At 41.2% G+C, this 18,181-nt stretch overlaps 1 protein-coding gene across 3 annotated transcripts in view; it reads right to left on the reverse strand.

Annotated features, from left to right (window-relative positions):
• Positions 1–18,181, reverse strand: part of PARG (poly(ADP-ribose) glycohydrolase) — a 114,897-nt gene that overhangs the window by 1,302 nt on the left and 95,414 nt on the right. For all 3 annotated transcript variants that reach the window (XM_061405688.1, XM_061405686.1, XM_061405687.1), the window contains exons 16-17: positions 12,786–12,891; positions 414–542 (exon numbers count right to left, since the gene is read on the reverse strand). In XM_061405688.1, the coding sequence (XP_061261672.1) occupies positions 414–542; positions 12,786–12,891 (235 nt within the window). The remainder of the gene's footprint in view (positions 1–413; positions 543–12,785; positions 12,892–18,181) is intronic.

The raw sequence follows: 18,181 nt of genomic DNA on the forward strand, positions 1-18,181 counted from the left end.
ATTTTACATTTAGCTCCATGACAGGAAGGCCTCCCAGGTCCAGCTGAAACACAGTAGAAGGAGCGTCTGCTGGGCTGTCTGATAAACATGCCTCAGAGTACGGCCTCTCAGGTTTTAACGTACCTTTCAATACCATCCCCTCATTCAGTTTTTGACACACACAAAAGTAAAAATGGACACCAACTCCAACATCTTGGCCTTAATTTAATAAGCTGACATACTCATTGAATATTGAGGATGAAATTTTGCCAGAAAAATAAGGTCTGCAAGCATTGTCCCTCTGAGACCTTGTCCCCCACCCCCACCGAAGTCACATTTCCATTCTTACTTATCCACTAGGATCCATCCAGAGTTAGCAAGTGCTCCTCCTGGATGGTGTACAATCCATCTATACACCAACCATCCCTACTTACCAACAGTCAGTTTCCTCTCAGTGAGGAATGTATGCATGCTGTAAATGTCTCTCATCAGTTCTGAGTCCCCAAAGGTGAAATAAACCACGTCTCGCTCAGCTACAGCAGCTGCCAGGATCTGTATTAAGGCTGAAGCACAGAGGAAAACACAGCTATATTATGACACTTCCCATCAGGATACCTTTAGTTCTTTCAGCCAGCTAAATTATAGCTGGCATGCCATAGCTATATCCTGGATTAAAGATTTATAAGCCTAATATACACGTTATTAGAAATGGCAAATAGAGGATGAATATAAATCATCTGGTTGTGTGACTTTCCAGACATGCTACTGAGAATCTCATTAAGCCACAGAATTCCCACATAAGCACCTTTGTGGGAAAACAACAGAGGAAGGTGCATCTGAAGCAGCACCCTTAAGGCGGTCAAGTGGTTTTCCCCCACTTACATTAATCTGGAACTAAAATTTGTGTTTGCTTGCTTGATTTATCTTACTACATAGTCACTGGTTTTTTGTACCAAAGGTCTGTGATTTTCCCCGACCAACGTACTTGGAAGGTTCTGCTTTTGTGAACTCTACAGCAAGCAGGCGTTCTCCAAATGGGTTCCAGAAGACACCCCCGTCCCTTCCACACTCCAACCTCCACCCAATCACTAGAGCATGGAGTGAACGTTACTGATAACACTGGACATAAACTCCAGTGTGCTAGCATAGGAAAATCATGGAGAAGCCCTGTCCCCAGGAATCAAGAGGTACAAATCACTGAGCCTAGAGTACATTTCCAAAAACTAAATTCCTTTATAATCTTAATTTCAAAAGACAAAATTTATTTTAAATATCAAAAATGAACACAGGTACAATAAATGCCCTGTTGCTAGTAACATCTTTTCCTTCATAAAAGGGGAGGTGGGAATCGAATTAAAACACTATGGAGGATAAATATAATCAAAATATAATTTTGATTTTTGAGAGCATCTTCAAAACATAAAAGCTAAGAATGGGAATGGGGAGGAGCTTATAACTGAAAGCAAATGGAAATAAACGAGCCTAATTTTATTTCAAAGGAAAAGCACTACCGGGAAAGGAAAAGGGAAGAACGAACGTAAGAACTGGCCCAAGTAACTTACGAACACAGTATGTGACTGAGATGCCCTCAGTCTTGGACAAGGAGGAAAGAACTGCAAACAAATCCCAGACTTTCTTTGTTAGATGTGCTTACCATAGCAGTATAGGTGAAACAATTCTGAGACTATTAATACAATTTATTTCAGGATTGAAAAAATGAGTTGATTTGTTGATGCTGCTGGGAGTTATAGTTCTCAGAATGGAAGAGGGGACATACAAACATGGAATGGGAAAGACAAAAAAGTAACTCTGTGGTTATCAATTGAAATGAAAGGCACGGTATGTACTCATGACTTTTAACTATGAACATCCGTGTGTGTTTCTATGTGTATTTCTTAGTTTTGTCTGCTGAAAGGGCCGAAAAGAAGACATCCCAGCAGCAGTTAGCACCCCTAGTGCCCAGACAGTGGTCTAATGCCATTCCCCCTGAAAGGAGCTGGATTCCTCAAGGAACACTAGATTCCATGGTTGGGACAGGGTCGGTACAAGATAAACCCAGAATGTTTTATACCAGGAAGTGAAGAAGTACTGCAAACCAGATGCGGAGAAATTGAGGAGTGCTTGTCCTAAGGATATAGAAGCCAGTTTGAAGGAGCATCTATTAGCCAAATCTGGGCGAGGGAAGCACCAAAATATTATGTATAGTAGTAAGTTACAAATCATTGAAAAAATACTGAGTCCACAATGATAATACATAATAAATAAATGGAGAGGAAGGGCTCCTGCTCACGTGAGAAAGCTACAGCCTAACTGGTAAGTCTAGAGGGAGTGTTAGATATTAGAACAAGATAACCCTTTTCTGCATTCATCATGGCAAAGACCGGATCAGGCAAAGATCAATAAAGGATGCTAAACCTAAGGGAAATTTTGTCTCAAAGCGTCTTCCCACAGACCACTTATTAACTACAAGGAAGGAAAAAATATCAGTATATCACTACAGTAGAAAAATCAGATAACACCATGACTAGGTGACCAAAGTTAATGCCGCCAGTGGAGTCGGATGACCACCAAGTGCCTCTAGACAGTCACCTGTGCGCTACTCTGATCCAGAATGCACACCTCACCCTAATTATGAGGGAAGAGCAGACAAAGGCAACGAATGCTGTGTTCTTCAAACATGTGTCATTTTCATCATAGGGGGTTAGAATGCAAAAGTAGGAAGTCAAGAAACACCTGGAGTAACAGAGAAGTTTAGCTTTTGAGTACAAAATGAAGCAGGGCAAAGGCTAACAGAGTTCTGCCAAGAGAACGCACTGTTCATCCCAAACACCCTCTTCCAACAACACAAGAGAGGACTCTACACATGGACATCACCAGATGGTCAATACTGAAATCAGATTGATTATATTCTTTGCAGCTGAAGATGGAGAAGCTCTATACAGTCAGCAAAAACAAGACTGGGAGCTGACTGTGGCTCAGATGATGAACTCCTTATTGCCAAATTCAGACTTAAATTGAAGAAAGTAGGGAAAACCACTAGACCAGTCAGGTATGACCTAAATCAAATCCCTTACGCTTGTACAGTGGAAGTGAGAAACAGATTCAAAGTATTAGATCTGACAGGCGGCCTGAGGAACTGTGGGCGGAGATCTGTAACACTGTACAGGAGGTGGGGACCAAAACTCTCCCCAAGAAGAAGAAATGCAAAAGGCAAACTGGTTGCCTGAGAAGGCCTGACAAATAGCTGAGAAGAGAAGCAAAAGGCAAAGGAGAAAAGGAAAGATATATGCATCTGAATGCAGAGCTCCAAAGAATAGCAAGGAGAGATAAGAAAACCCTCCTAAGTGATCAATGCAAAGAAATAGAGGAAAACAATAAAATGGGAAAACCTAGAGATCTCTTCAAGAAAATTAGAGATACCAAGGGAACATTTCAAGCAAAGATGGGCACAATGAAAGACAGTGGCAAGAATACACAGAAGAACTATACCAAAAAGATCCTCATGACCCAGATGACCAGGACGGTGTGATCACTCACCTAGAGCCAAACATCCTGGAGTTCAAAGTCAAGTGGGCCTTACGAAGCATCACTGCAATCAAAGCTAGTGGAGGTGATGGAATTCCAGCTGAGCTGGAATTTCAAATCCTAAAAGATGATGCCATGAAAGTGCTTCACTCAATGTGCCAGCAAATTTGGAGAACTCAGCGATGGCCACAGAACTGGGAAAGGTCAGTTTTCATTGCAATCCCAAAGAAAGGCAATGCCAAAGAATGCTCAAAGTACTGCGCAATTGACTCATCTCACACGCTAGCAAGGTAATACGAAAAATTCTCCAAGCCAGGCTTCAACAGTATGGGAACCGAGAACCCAGATGTTCAAGCTGGATTTAGAAAAGGCAGAGGAACCAGAGATCAAGTTGCCAACATCTGTTGGATCATAGAAAAAGCTAGAGTATTCCAGAAAAACATTTGCTTCTTATTCATTGACTATGCTAAAGCCTTTGTGTGGATCACAACAAATTGTGGAAAATTCTTAAAGAGATGGGAATATCAGACCACTTTACCTGCCTCCTGAGAAATCTGTATGCAGGCCAAGAAGCAACAGTTAGAACCAGACATGGAACAACAGACTGGTTCCAAATAGGAAAAGGAGTATGTCAAGGTTGTATATTGTCACCCTGCTTATTTAACTTCTATGCAGAGTACATCATGTGAAATGCTGGACTGGATGAAGCACAAACTGGAATCAAGATTGCCGGGAGAAATATCAATAACCTCATATATGCAGATGACACCACCCTTATGGCAGAAAGCGAAGAAGAACTAAAGAAAGAGCCTCTTGATGAAAGTGAAAGAGCAGAGTGAAAAAGTTGGCTTAAAACTCAACAATCAGAAAACTAAGATCATGGCATCTGGTCCCATCACTTCATGGCAAATAGATGGGGAAACAGTGAAAGACTATTTTCTTGAGCTCCAAAATCACTGCAGCCATGAAATTAAAAGACACTTGCTCCTTGGAAGAAAAGCTATGACGAAGCTAGATAGCATATTAAAAAGCAGAGATGTTACTTTACTGACAAAGGTCCGTCTAGTCATAGCTTTGGTTTCTCCAGTAGTCATGTATGGATGTGAGAGTTGGACCATAAAGAAAGCTGAAGGCCAAAGAATTGATACGTTTGAACTGTGGTGTTGGAGAAGACTCTTGGGAGTCCCCTGGACAGCAAGGAGATCAAACTAAAATAAAAAACTTTGAACTAGTATATTTGATATGGCTGAGTATCCCCAGATTTGAGAAAGAATCTAAGATGTTATAATACATATAAGACTCTGAATGCAAAAGTATTTCCTAATTTCCAAACTAATATTTATTGAGTGTGCATAACATGTGAGGCACCACGACTAGGCCTCATTAATCTTGGAGTAACTGATCCCAAAATACAGATACATTTTAATTAAAATTGCTCAACCAACTTACGCAAACATTAAAGCTTCAGTACACTCAATTTTAAAAGGTTCCTAATTAACCTAAACTACATATAAAAATGAAAACCAATATATTGTAATCTTCTTCTACCAAGAGGTATTTCTTATCTTTTGGTTTGAATGAAATTTATCTGTATTTTCTATTAAGAGGAGAGAAAGACCCAAAGAAAAGTCCTTCTAGTCTTGTTCTCCCCTTACATACAGAAATACTAGATCACTGGTCATTTGTCATTTATGAAAATAAAATGTTAATAAGAACATTTAAAATGTATCTCCCTATAGTGTTTATTTATTTATTTTTTTCTCCCTATAGAGTTTATTTTCTAAATGCTTCACAGGCCATTCTGTCCCTGTGGATGGGCTCACAGAGTTAAGTTTCACAGACCTACCAAAAAGAGGCTGAATCCTAATAAGAGAACCAATTTACATTACATTCTTATTTCCCATCCGTTTCTGTTTGGGTCAGATGATAACAAAAGCATGTGGCAGACAAGCTCGGACTGGAGACTGAAGACCTGAGCTCAGGCCTCACCTTTCTGCTAGCTACCTAAGCTCTAGGACTTTGGCCAAGTCACTTAACTCTCTTGCCTGCATTTTCCCCATCTATGCAAAGAGGAAGTCAAATCAGATCGTCCCTAAAGACTCTTTCAGGGTATGGAATTCCATAGCCTCTATTACAGCTTTTCTTCTCGCATTGGATATTAGACTATAAATACACAGAGTAAATTTTCAGAAATATAACAATCTTGACCTTAAACCCATCAGTAATCACTAACAAAAGATCATTTTAAACAAAACTGTCTTCAGACCTGACTATATCGCCAAGGTCTTTGCGCATCTAGACAATTATGTCTCACGATTTAAGTGAACTCGCCTGCATCACAAGTTAGATGAGAATAAATCACAGACCTAATAGGATGTGTGGACTGATTCCAAGAACGATGCAAAAGCATCAAATCCCAAATTCAAGCACAACTAGGTGCCAAAATAATCACTTAAACTAACCTGCAGGGAGTTTGGTTTTAATTTTCTTTTTGGCATCAATCTTAAGCAATAAAATTTTCAAATAAGTATGAATAATCAAAAAAGGCTTCCCTGGTAGTTCAGATGGTAAAGAATCCACCTGCAATGCAGAAGGCCCAGGTTTGATCCCTGGGTCAGGAAGATACCCTGGAGAAGGGAATGGCAACTCACTCCAGTATTCTTGCCTGGAGGATTCCATGGACAGAGGAGTCTGTCGGGTTGCATTCCATGGGGTCGCAAAGCGTCGGACACGACTCAGCGACTCACACACACTACACTAATATCAAAAACCGGTCACAGTGTCATCTCAAAACAAATGAACCAAACAAAAAATGAGTAAAAGCACGGATACCTGTACACAGGTATTGTCTGAGGCCATCAACAGGTAACATCAGTAACAGCTGCTAACACAGCTCTGTACTGTAGCATGTGGAATGTTCTAGCAGCTTTTCAAGGATAAGCTCAAGATTCACAAAGATTAACTCAATCCTTACAAAAACTGAGTAAATATTAGCATTATCTCCATTTTGAAAATCAGGAAGTAAGGGCATCAAAAGATTGAGCAACTTGTCTAAGGTCACACAGCCAGAGAGTGGTGGAGCTGCGATCTGAACGGGGTGCCTGACCCAGGGCTCTCCCTCACCCACTCTGTTGGAAAGCTGCCATGCCACGCCATCCTGCTGCGCTCCAAGCCAACCTACCACATGTCTGTTAGAGGAATTTCCTCAAATTGTTTATTTACATTATTTAAATACATACTAGCAGGAAGCTAGTATAGATTTGAAAGTGTTACTCATGTCCTTCTCATGAAACCCAAGTTGTTTTGTGAGGTCATGTCTTGATTACTATGAAAGCTCAAACATGTTTACCAGCCCTGGAGCATTTTGCTCACTCTTCTAGGCCAACTCTTATTTTCTAATTGGTCTTGCACTCTGGCTACTGTTTTTATTTTAAATATACGCTACGCTATGCTAAGTCACTTCAGTCGTGTCCGACTCTGTGTGACCCCATAGACGGCAGCCCACCAGGCTCTGCTGTCCCTGGGATTCTCCAGGCAAGAACACTGGAGTGGGTTGCCATTGCCTCCTCCAATGCATGAAAGTGAAAAGTGAAAGTGAAGTCGCTCAGTCGTGTCCGACTCTTAGCGACCCCATGGACTGCAGCCCTACCAGGCTCCTCCGTCCATGGGATTTTCCAGGCAAGAGTACTGGAGTGGGGTGCCATTGCCTCCTCCGATTTTAAATATATATATAAAATAAAGTATTATTGTTTATTTTTGGCTGCACTGGGTCTTTGTTCCTGCATGTGGGCTTTCTCTGGTTGTGGCAAGCGGGGGCTACAGCTGCAGCCCACAGGTTTCTCACTGAGGTGGCTTTTCTTGTTGCAGAGCATGGGCTCTAGAGTGCTTGGACTTCAGCAGCTGGGGCTCGCAGGCTCTAGAGCACAGGCTCAGTAGTTATGGCGCAGAGGCTTAGCTGCCCGGTGGCACATGGGATCTTCCTGGACCAGGGATCACACTTGTGTGCCCTACACTGCAAGGTGGACTCATAACTGCTGGCCCACTAGGGAGGCCCTGGCTACTGTTTCTAACCTTGGTACCTGTGACCCTGGTGGCTCAGATGGTTAAGCGTCTGTCTACAATGTGGGAGACCCGGGTTTGATCCCTGGGTCGGAAGATCCCCTGGAGAAGGAAATGGCAACCCACTCCAGTACTATTGCCTGGAAAATCCCATGGACAGAGGAGCCTGGTAGGCTACAGTCCATGGGGTCGCAAAGAGTCGGACATGACTGAGCGACTTCACCATGTGACCCTCCCAACCACTCCCAATCCTCCAGTGGATATTATGAAAGCCTCAATCTTTGGTGCCTTAATAGTACTCACATCAAGAATTCAGCCACCATTTCTAGAGTGGCAATTTCCAAATCTAAATCTAGATACAGAGTTTGTGGCCAATACAGATGAGACTGTAAAAGCACAGACACTGAACTCTTGGGTGTCAATCCTGGTTTGAATCCTAGTCCTGCCACTTGCTACCCTTGTGACCTGAGGCTATTGACCTCGTTGCCTCAGTTACGTCACAAAGACAAAAATACCTCATACCTAGTAGGCTGTGATGAACTAATACATCTAAGGAAAGCACTTAGTACAACACAGAATGCTTTCAGCATGTTGTCTAATCACAACCACAACCACAGTACTGGTTTTTGAGGAAAATAGGCCAAATATGCATGCTGGTTCTGATTGTTAGCTGTGTTTCTTTGGGCAGTTTTATTAGCCTCTGCATAAAACCTTGGTTTCCTCATCTTAGAAATGAGGCCACAGATTGAAGGGTGACTATGCAACACTAAAGCAGAGAACGCAGTATTTCTTAAACCTGGCTGGTTATCGGCAACTCCCAGAGAGTTAAAAAAAAGTTCCCAGAGCCATTTCCCAGATCCATTAACTCAGTGGTATCTCTGAAGTCCAATAATAGCCATTCCACTCTCTGCAGACAACTTGAATGCAACTTGTAAGATGTATGTACCCTGCGTTCAGTGCAGCATTGTTCACAAATATGGAGGCAACCTAAGTGCTCATCAGTAGATGAGTGGATAAAGATGTGGTGTGTATATATATACAAGGACCTACTACTTGGCCATAAAAGAACAATGAAATCTTGCCCTACGCAACAACATGGATGGACCCAGACCAGTCCTCTTGCCTGGAAAATCCCACGGACGGAGGAGCCTGGTGGGCTGCAGGCCATGGGGTCGCTGGGAGTCGGCCACGACTGAGCGACTTCACTTTCACTGTTCACTTTCATGCATTGGAGAAGGAAATGGCAACCCACTCCAGGGTTCTTGCCTGGAGAACCCCAGGGACGGGGGAGCCTGGTGGGCTGCCGTCTATGGGGACACACAGAGTCGGACACGACTGAAGCAACTTAGCAGAAGCAGCACAGTGTATTATCCTAAGTGAAATAAACCAAAGACAAATACTGTATGATTTCACTTATGGGCTGAATCTAAAAACAAAACATATGAACAAACCTAATCAAACAGAAACAGTAACAAATACAGAGAACAGACAGGCGGCTGCCAGAAGGGAGGCGGGAGGGGGTCATGGGTATGAACGTACAGTGTAGGGAAAACAGTTGGCCGTTATGTAAGGTCTTCGCATGGTGACAGAAGACAACCAGACTTATCATGGAGATCGTTTTGAAATGTATAGAAACACAGAATCACTGTTGTGTACCAAGAACTAGCAGAGCTGTAGGCCAATCATACTTTAAAGACAAATAAAGGCACAGGGAAATATGATCAGATTTCTGGCTACCAAAGGTAGGAGGTGGGGGGAGAGCGAATTAAATGAAGGTAGCCAAAAGGTACAGACTTCAGTTACAAGATAAATAAGTACTAGGAATGTGATGTACAACATGATAAAGATAATTAACACTGCTGTACATCATAAATGAAAGTTGCAAGGGAGAATAAATCCTGAGAATTCTCATCACAAGGAAAAAAAATTGTTCTACTTCTTTAATGTTGCCTCTGTATAAGATGATGGATATTCACTAAACCTACTTGATACTAATTTCATGATGTAAGTCAAATCATTATGTTGGACATCTTCAACTTTATAGTTCTGTATGTCAATTATTTTTTAATAAAACTGGAAAAAAACATGCTCACAACAGAAATTGTTGATAATTGTGAAAATAAATTACACAATGAAAATCTTGGAATACTACCCTCAACAGTCACCAGAGCAAGCAAAACTGCAGTCTGAAAGGCTTTTTTTACACCATAAACAAAAGAAACAAAATGAACACATTTATAAAGCTTCTCAAATTGTCCATCACAAATGACCAAGGCTTGTGGCAGACCTGGCTTCTGGATTGATGATGTGAATCTACTCATTTATTTTACTTAAGAGAAAAACAGAAAAAAGTGTCTGTCATAAGATCAATAAGTCCAGAGTGAAAAACAGGTTTCCTCAAACAAATTCAGGATGATAAAGAATTTCATAAAATAAAAACCAGAAATTTTTTCTCCTATAGACATTCAAAACACTGAAACTAATAATGTGGTTTTTATTTTTGAATATGAAGAAAATGTCTGTGAAAGTCTTTAGAATAAGGAATAGAAGAAATTTTTTTAAGCATGTCACAAAAATGTAAACACATAAAAATTAACCCTATAGGACAACAGGCTGATCACAACTCAACAGGCTGAAATAAATGAAAAAACAGAGAAAAATACCTGTAACATACGTTATTCAGTTGCTAAGTTGGATGACAGATAATTAATATTTCTTAATATACAAAGAGTTATTACAAGCCAATGAAAACCAAATCTGCTGACTAAAAGCTAAATGGGCAGATGACATGAACAAGCAATTCGCAAAACAAAAATGACCAATAAAACATATGAAAACTACTGAACCTCAGAGAAATTAAGAAGATTGAAAAAACCCTACAGTGGTGAGATCGCCTTTGCAAAGAAGACACTGTAAATTGATACTGCCTTTCAGAAGAACAGTTTGTGGTAAATATTAAAATATGTTGTATCCCTGTCCTTTGAGTCATTAATTTCACTTCTAGGAATTAACCCTAAGAAAATAATTATGTATAACATATATAATTATATATTATAGTATTGCTTATATAAAATAAAAAAACTATGAATGGAGAATTGGTGAAATAAACAATGGCATATGAGGTACATACAACAGAATACTACGTAGCTATTAAAAACTGCGGACAGTTTTTGGTGTTGCAAGCCATCATGAGACTATAGGGCTTTCTAAAAGAGGAGGTCAGAGCATAGCATACACAGTGTGATTCCACTAACATGAAATGATTACACGAACTGTTACAGAGAAATTCCCAAGGAGAAGGATTTGAGAAGGATTTCATCTGTATCTGTCTAGCTAAACTATCCATAGTTTAGCTATCAAGGCCAGTTGGCTGTTTTATATTTGCTTTGTTTTCTTGTTACTTTGTCAACTGTAGTATAAACAAAAAATCTGTCAGATTTTTGTCCTGGGTTCCTGGCAGGAGCTTTAAAACCTTTGCCATTTCCTGAGTCAAAGCTATGGTTTTTCCAGTGGTCATGTATGGATGTGAGAGTTGGACTATAAAGAAAGCTGAGTGCCAAAGAATTGATGCTTTTGAACTATGGTGTTGGAGAAGACTCTTGAGAGTCCCTTGAACTGCAAGGAGATCCAACCAGTCCATCCTAAAGGAAATCAGTCCTGGGTTTTCATTGGAAGGACTGATTTTGAAGCTGAAACTCCAATACTTTGGCCACCTGATGCGAAGAACTGACTCATTTGAAAAGACACGATACTGGGAAAGATTGAGGGCAGGAGAACAGGACGACGACAGAGGATGCGATGGTTGGATGTCATCACGACTCAATGGACATGGGTTTGAGTGAACTCTGGGAGTTGGTGATGGACAGGGAGGCCTGGCGTGCTGCAGTCCATGGGTCACAAAGAGTTGGACAGAACTGAGTGACTGAACTGAACTGACCTGAGTGACAGGGTGTTTGTTACGCTGGTGACAGTGACTGCCAGTGGGCCTCTAAGTGCTTGAGGATTGTGCTTTCAGTCACTGAACTCTAGGGAGAGGGAGAGCTGGAGCATGGCCAGTGATGGCCAATGGCACCCATGTAATGAAGCCCACATACAAACTCTGGACACCAAAGGTTGGTGGAGCTGCCTAACAAACACATTCATGTGCTGGGAAAGTTATATGTTTTGACACCACAGGGGCGGGGCACGGAAGCTCTGTATTCCCTCCCCATCTCACCCTATGTATATCCTTTGTAACACAATTGTCACAGCACCTTCCTGGGTTCTGCGAGTTCCTTAGGGGCTTGAGGGAACCTCCCCACTGGTAGCTGGCTGATCAGAGGTGCAGGTGGCCCCCGAAGGACAGCCCAGCCTCAGACTTGCAGCTGGAGCCTGAAGTAGGGGTGGTCTAGCAGAGGAGGCATGCCCGTGCCTTGTGGGGTCTGCACTGACTCCAAGGAGTGTCGGGGCTGTACTGCAGCGCCCTCAGCTCGTGTCAGACCAGCTGGGTTGACACAGAATAGTAGCCAACCTAAGTAATAATATAATACTGTTTTCTATAACTGATACTCTTGAGAGGAAAAAAAATGTCATGATATGATAAATAACCAACAGCTCCGTTGATAGGTACAAACCTGAAGTGCAAGAAATGTTCATCCTTCTGGAGCACCAAATGCCTCCTCACGCAGCTCTCCCGGGCTGCATGCCCGCACGTCACGCACCTCTATTAAAGCGCTCCTTTCTGTATGTTGATTTGTCCATGCCTCCCTCTCATATGCTAGACCGTGAATTCCAAAGCAGGGACCACATCTTATTCACCTTTGTATTCTCAGAACCTACCACCGTGCCTAGAGAGTGGCAGACCTGCCGTAAGTCTGGTGAATGAACGAGTCACTCAGTGAAACAGCTCTGTCCATAAAACTCACTACCGTAAAGGGATGTGCTTGTGTGGGTGGTTTGGGTTGAAACTTCACAGTCATTTTGGCCTCTTTATTCAACTAAATGCTGTGTCTGATAGATCAAAGACATAAGTGACCTCTGCAGGGAAAATACAGATTTAAAAATAAAAATACAGATTCCTGCATACATAATAAAAAAACGATTGTATCAAATATTCTTTTTCTTTTCTTTTAGATTTTTGTGGTCCCTTATTATGACAGACCAATAGAAATCTGGTTAGAAGGATTAACTCTAATCCTTAATCAAAAAACTATTATCCTTCTTATAACAACTGACTCACTCACCTTTTAGTCTAGCATCACCCCCAAAGGCACCACAGCCCCAGTTTCCTGTAGCCACTGCAGACAGGTTCTCTGAAGACACTCCAGGACGAAGAAATCCACAGTAAGCCTGAAGGATGAAAGAAACATCAAAGCAATGTGAGTGACTAGACACTAGCAGTATTTCTGACTGATGGTCTAGGATCAGTATCCATTATCAAGCTTATGTTATCTCTCTCTCTCTCTCTCTCTCTCTCTCTCCTTTTTTCCCTAGGGGCCAAAGGAGAGGGGGAAAAAAGAAAAAACCCTGGGATAACAGAAGGAAGAGAGTAAGAAACGATCAGCTCTAATTACTGATTTGCTCTGATGCTGGGCAAATCAGAGCCCTAAAGCCAATACCCCCTTAAGGGGGTCTCAGTTTTCCCCCTTCCCCAGTTCAAACAAATATAAATGAAAGTATCAGAGATATTTCAAGAATTAATGGGATTCCAGTTACAAACTATGAGGGGCTAATGGACAGAAAGGCATTTAAGACAGTGTTTTATTTGAAAACTTTTGATTACTATTTTTCATTACAGTAAAGAATTATTACTATTATGCTTCCTCAGCACTCTCTGAATTATTGGGGCTAGATTAATAACTGTGGTTAGCTTTTAAATGTGCTTCTTGCCACTGAAACACTTAAGCGACTATATTTAAAATGAGTCCCTATATATAAAAGGGACTCCTATGCCTGGCTATAAGATAACCTTTAAAATCCCTTCCAGCTCCAAGACTCTAGTTTCACAGCTGTATTTTAAGCTAGATTATTTTATTTTAAAATTTGCCAGTTACCTGCAAAAAGTACAGTATATCCTGAGGATGCTGGCTGCATATTAATTAAATGAACAGCTCATTTTATATATGAGAAGATTGCAGTTTAAGGTCCTAGAGTTTCTGATTTCCATTTCTTTGCTGTCAGGCTAGTTGGTCTTTCTGCCTCCTAAGGGTTCTTAGTTTTCTGAAACTATCGGACTATGTTAAGAGGTTTAATATAATAGCAAAGCAAATATCCCCTGGGCTTTCTCAAGTACCAAGCAAAGCCTGAAATATATCTTATGTATAATAGTAAATAAAATAAAAAGAACCATGTGTGACAGATGTTCCCAGAGAAAAACCAAGGATAAAGAAAGATGCTTCTACGAAACCCACACGTAATACTGTAAATCGCACTCTGAAGTTGCTACAAAGGTATAAAAATTTATTTGACACACTGTCTGGATGGATTAACAAGGCTATTTCTTCCACCTCCTCAAAGGCTGTAAATCCTGGCAGATATTAATTATAAGTTGGTACCAGACCATTATTCAATGCTGTGGTACAGAGCTTACACTGGAGCTCACAAATTACCTGTATAATCAGATGCATAGAGCTTTTGAAAATCTCTTTCAGGTCAAAACTATCAAAGAGCTCAACTTTTCTGAGCAGGTTCTTCTTGAAAGAGACAGATTCTCTGCCTTCATGCCAACAAAGGGAGTAGACTTTCCGTCAGAAGAAACACAACTTTGCCATTGCTTTCCTGTCCAAGTCTGCAAACATGCCCCGGTGAGGAGGGAAACTTGTTAGCCTCCTAGTTAATGTTTTCTGCTTTATGCCATCAGAACGACTTTAGTCTCTTCCAATACTGCTATCTCTACATATCTGGGCTAAACTTTCTTTAATAAGCAAAAATAGCTCAGTAAAACTAAAGCCAAAAAACAGAGAATTTGAAATATTTAGATTATCAGAAGCAAAACCTAACCAATTTTACTAAAAAAAAAAACTTGAAAAATGGCCACAACAGAAACAAACTATAAAACTGAAGTTATCCTGCATTTGTTTTGATCAAATAAAACTTTAAAAAGGTAATCAGATAGAAATTAAATGATGTAAAATAGGTAAAAGAGTAACTAATGATTAAATACAAAGTTCCTTTTTATAGAGGTCTAATTGATTTATTATATTAGTTTCAGGTATACAGCAAAGCGATTCAGTATTTTCAGATTATACTCTATTAAAAGTTATTACAAGATAATGGCTATAATTCCCTGTGCTTTCTTATTTTATGTAGTGTGTATCTCTCAATCCATAGCCCTAACGTGCCCCCCCCTCCCCACCCCCTTACAGAACCACTAGTTTATATCTGTGAGTCTGTTTTGCATATACATCACCTGTATTGCTTTTTAGATTCCACACGTAAATGATGCTGTGCTGTGCTTAGTCGCTCAGTCATATCCGACTCTTTGTAACCCCATGAACTGTAGCCAACAAGGCTCCTCTGTCCATGGGGATTCTCCAGGCAAGAATACTGGAGTGGGTTGCCATGCCCTCCTCCAGGGGTCTTTCCAACCCAGGGATCAAACCCAGGTCTCCTGCATTGCCGGCGGATTCTTTACCATCTGAGCCACCAGGGAAGCCCACATATAAGTGATATCATATAGTATTTGTCTTTCTCTTATTTCATCAAGCATAAATACTCTCTAGGCCCATCCACATTGCTGTAAAAGGTAGAATTTCATTCTTTTTAATGGTTGAGTAATATTTCATTGTATACATTATCCATTTATCTGATGATGGGCATGGCACTTGGGTTGCTTCCATATCTTGGCTGTTGTTACAAAATTCTTTTATTGTGTTTAAACCGACCACTTCCAAGGTCAGAAATCAGAGAGGAGCAGCAAACTCCTCTGAGTCCCCTTTAGAGGGACAACCCTTGCTTCTCTCAATTCCCCAGTAAGGAGAGAGATCCCTCACATGTCAGAGACCGGGATGGGGCCACTAATCAGGATAATAACTGAGCTTCTTTGGTAAGAAACAAAGATCAGGTAATGACAGAGATGGCAAAAGAATTGTCAAGTTCTTTCTTCATAGGGGAATGTGCTAGGAGTTCTCAAGAGCTCCACACTGGCAGCAAATATTTCTCCACATGAGCCAGAGCACTTGAGAAGATTAATCAGAGCAGTAAAAGAAACCTTGCTTATTAAACTCTCATCGCAGCCTGACATTCACCATAACAGAGCTATTTATTTTTTACTAATAAACTACTTAAAAGTGGGAAAAAGAAGAAGCATTCAAACCTCAGTAAGCAGAAGATACCAATAAATATTCCTTGCTCAGAATGGGGCTTCACTGATAGCTCAGTTGGTAAAGAATCTGCCTGAAATGCAGGAGACCCCGATTCAATTCCCGGGTCGGGAAGATCTGCTGGAGAAGGGGTACGCTACCCACTCCAGTGTTCTTGGGCTTCCCTGGTGGTTCAGTTCATAAAGAATCCGCCCACAATGTGGAAGACCTGGGTTCAGTCTCTGGTTTGGGAAGATCCCTGGAGAAGGGAGATGCTACCCACTCCAATATTTTGGCCTAGAGAGTTCCATGGACTATATAGTCCACGGGGTTGCAAAGAGTTGGACATGACTGAGTGAAATGAGTTTTGATGGGAAGGTAAAAAGAGAGGGAATTTTGGAATCCTGAAGGTTGCCGAGGGGAGCCTTGAGAAGCAAGTGGCAGGAGGAAAATACTGGTATCTACAATTAAAAACTAGAGCCCAGCTGGGAAGTGGTAAAAAGAGATATGGGAAGGAAGCCAAGAAATTGAAAAAGGAAACAAAGAAAACAATTTTCAAAACCTACAGGCCCAGAACTGGGCCCAGGAAATAGATGGTATTCAGGTGAATATTCTGTGCAAACATCCCTGCCACACACATGCACGAGCAGACACAAACTGAGGAACTCGGGCTGCAAAGCCGATTTTAGCCTAAGAGAATGTCACTAAATTATGCCCTTCATTATAGTGTAATACATTATACTGTTTTCTAGATTAATAATTTAATTACTGTCCTAAGGAGTTGTATATTAAGTCAATATAACATATTTGTCTAACAAACTAATACATAGTTCATACTGATAATGATCTTATGTTTTAGAATACAGTGATTTCTTAAAAACAAATATAAAAAGTGCCTAAAGGGAAGTCCCTGGTGGCCCAGTGCCTAAGACTGCACGCTCCCAATGCAGAAGGCTTGGGGTGACCCCTGGTCAGGGACCTGACCCCACGCACCACAAGCAAGGCCCAGGTGCTCGGTCGCTCAGTGGCGCCCAAGTCTGCAACCCCATGGCTGCAGCGCGGGGTTTAAGTGCCTTCAGAGTCTTTTAAAGGACAGAAACGGTATGAACCTGAGAGGCAGAGATATAAGAAGAGGTGGCAACAATACATAGAAGAACTGCACAAAAAAGACCTTCACGACCCAGATAATCACGATGGTGTGATCACTCACCTAGAGCCAGACATCCTGGAATGTGAAGTCAAGCGGGCCTTAGGGAGCATCACTACAAACAAAGCTAGTGGAGGTGATGGAATTCCAGTTGAGCTATTTCAAATCCTGAAAGATGATGCTGTGAAAGTGCTGCACTCAATATGCCAGCAAATTTGGAAAACTCAGCAATGGCCACAGGACTGGAAAAGGTCAGTTTTCATTCCAATCCCAAAGAAAGGCAATGACAAAGATTGTTCAAACTACCACACAATTGCACTCATCTCACACACTAGCAAAGTAATGCTCAAAATTCTCCAAGCCAGGCTACAACAGTATGTGAACCGTGAACTTCCAGATGTTCAAGCTGGATTTAGAAAAGGCAGAGGAACCAGAGATCAAATTGCCAATATGTGCTGGATCATCAAAAAAGCGAGAGTTCCAGAAAAACATCTATTTCTGATTTATTGACTATGCCAAAGCCTTTGACTGTGTGGATCACAATAAGCTGTGGAAAATTCTTCAAGAGATGGGAATACCAGACCACCCGACCTGCCTCCTGAGAAATCTGTATGCAGGTCAAGAAGCAACAGTTAGAACTGGACATGGAACAACAGACTGGTTCCAAATCAGGAAAGGAGTATGTCAAGGCTGTATATTGTCACCCTGCTTATTTAACTTATATGCAGAGTACATCATGAGAAATGCTGGGCTGGATGAAGCACAAGCTGGAATCAAGATTGCTGGGAGAAATATCAATAACCTCAGATATGCAGATGACACCCCCTTAGGGCAGAAAGCGAAGAAGAACTAAAGAGCCTCTTATGAAAGTGGAAGAGGAGAGTGAAAAAGTTGCTTAAAACTTAACAATCAGAAAACGAAGATCATGGCATCTGGTCCCATCACTTCACGGCAATAGATGGGGAAACAATGGAAACAATGACAGACTTTACTTTTGGGGGCTCCAAAATCACTGCAGATGGTGACTGCAGCCATGAAATTAAAAGATGCTTGCTCCTTGGAAGGAAAGTTAGGACCAACCTAGACAGCATACTAAAAAGCAGGGACATTACTTTGCCAACAAAGGTTCGTCTAGTCAAAGCTATGGTTTTTCCAGTAGTCATGTATGGATGTGATATCTGGACTCTAAAGA

This window comes from Bos javanicus, chromosome 28 (genome assembly GCF_032452875.1).
Source record: "Bos javanicus breed banteng chromosome 28, ARS-OSU_banteng_1.0, whole genome shotgun sequence".
Taxonomy (NCBI): domain Eukaryota; kingdom Metazoa; phylum Chordata; class Mammalia; order Artiodactyla; family Bovidae; genus Bos; species Bos javanicus.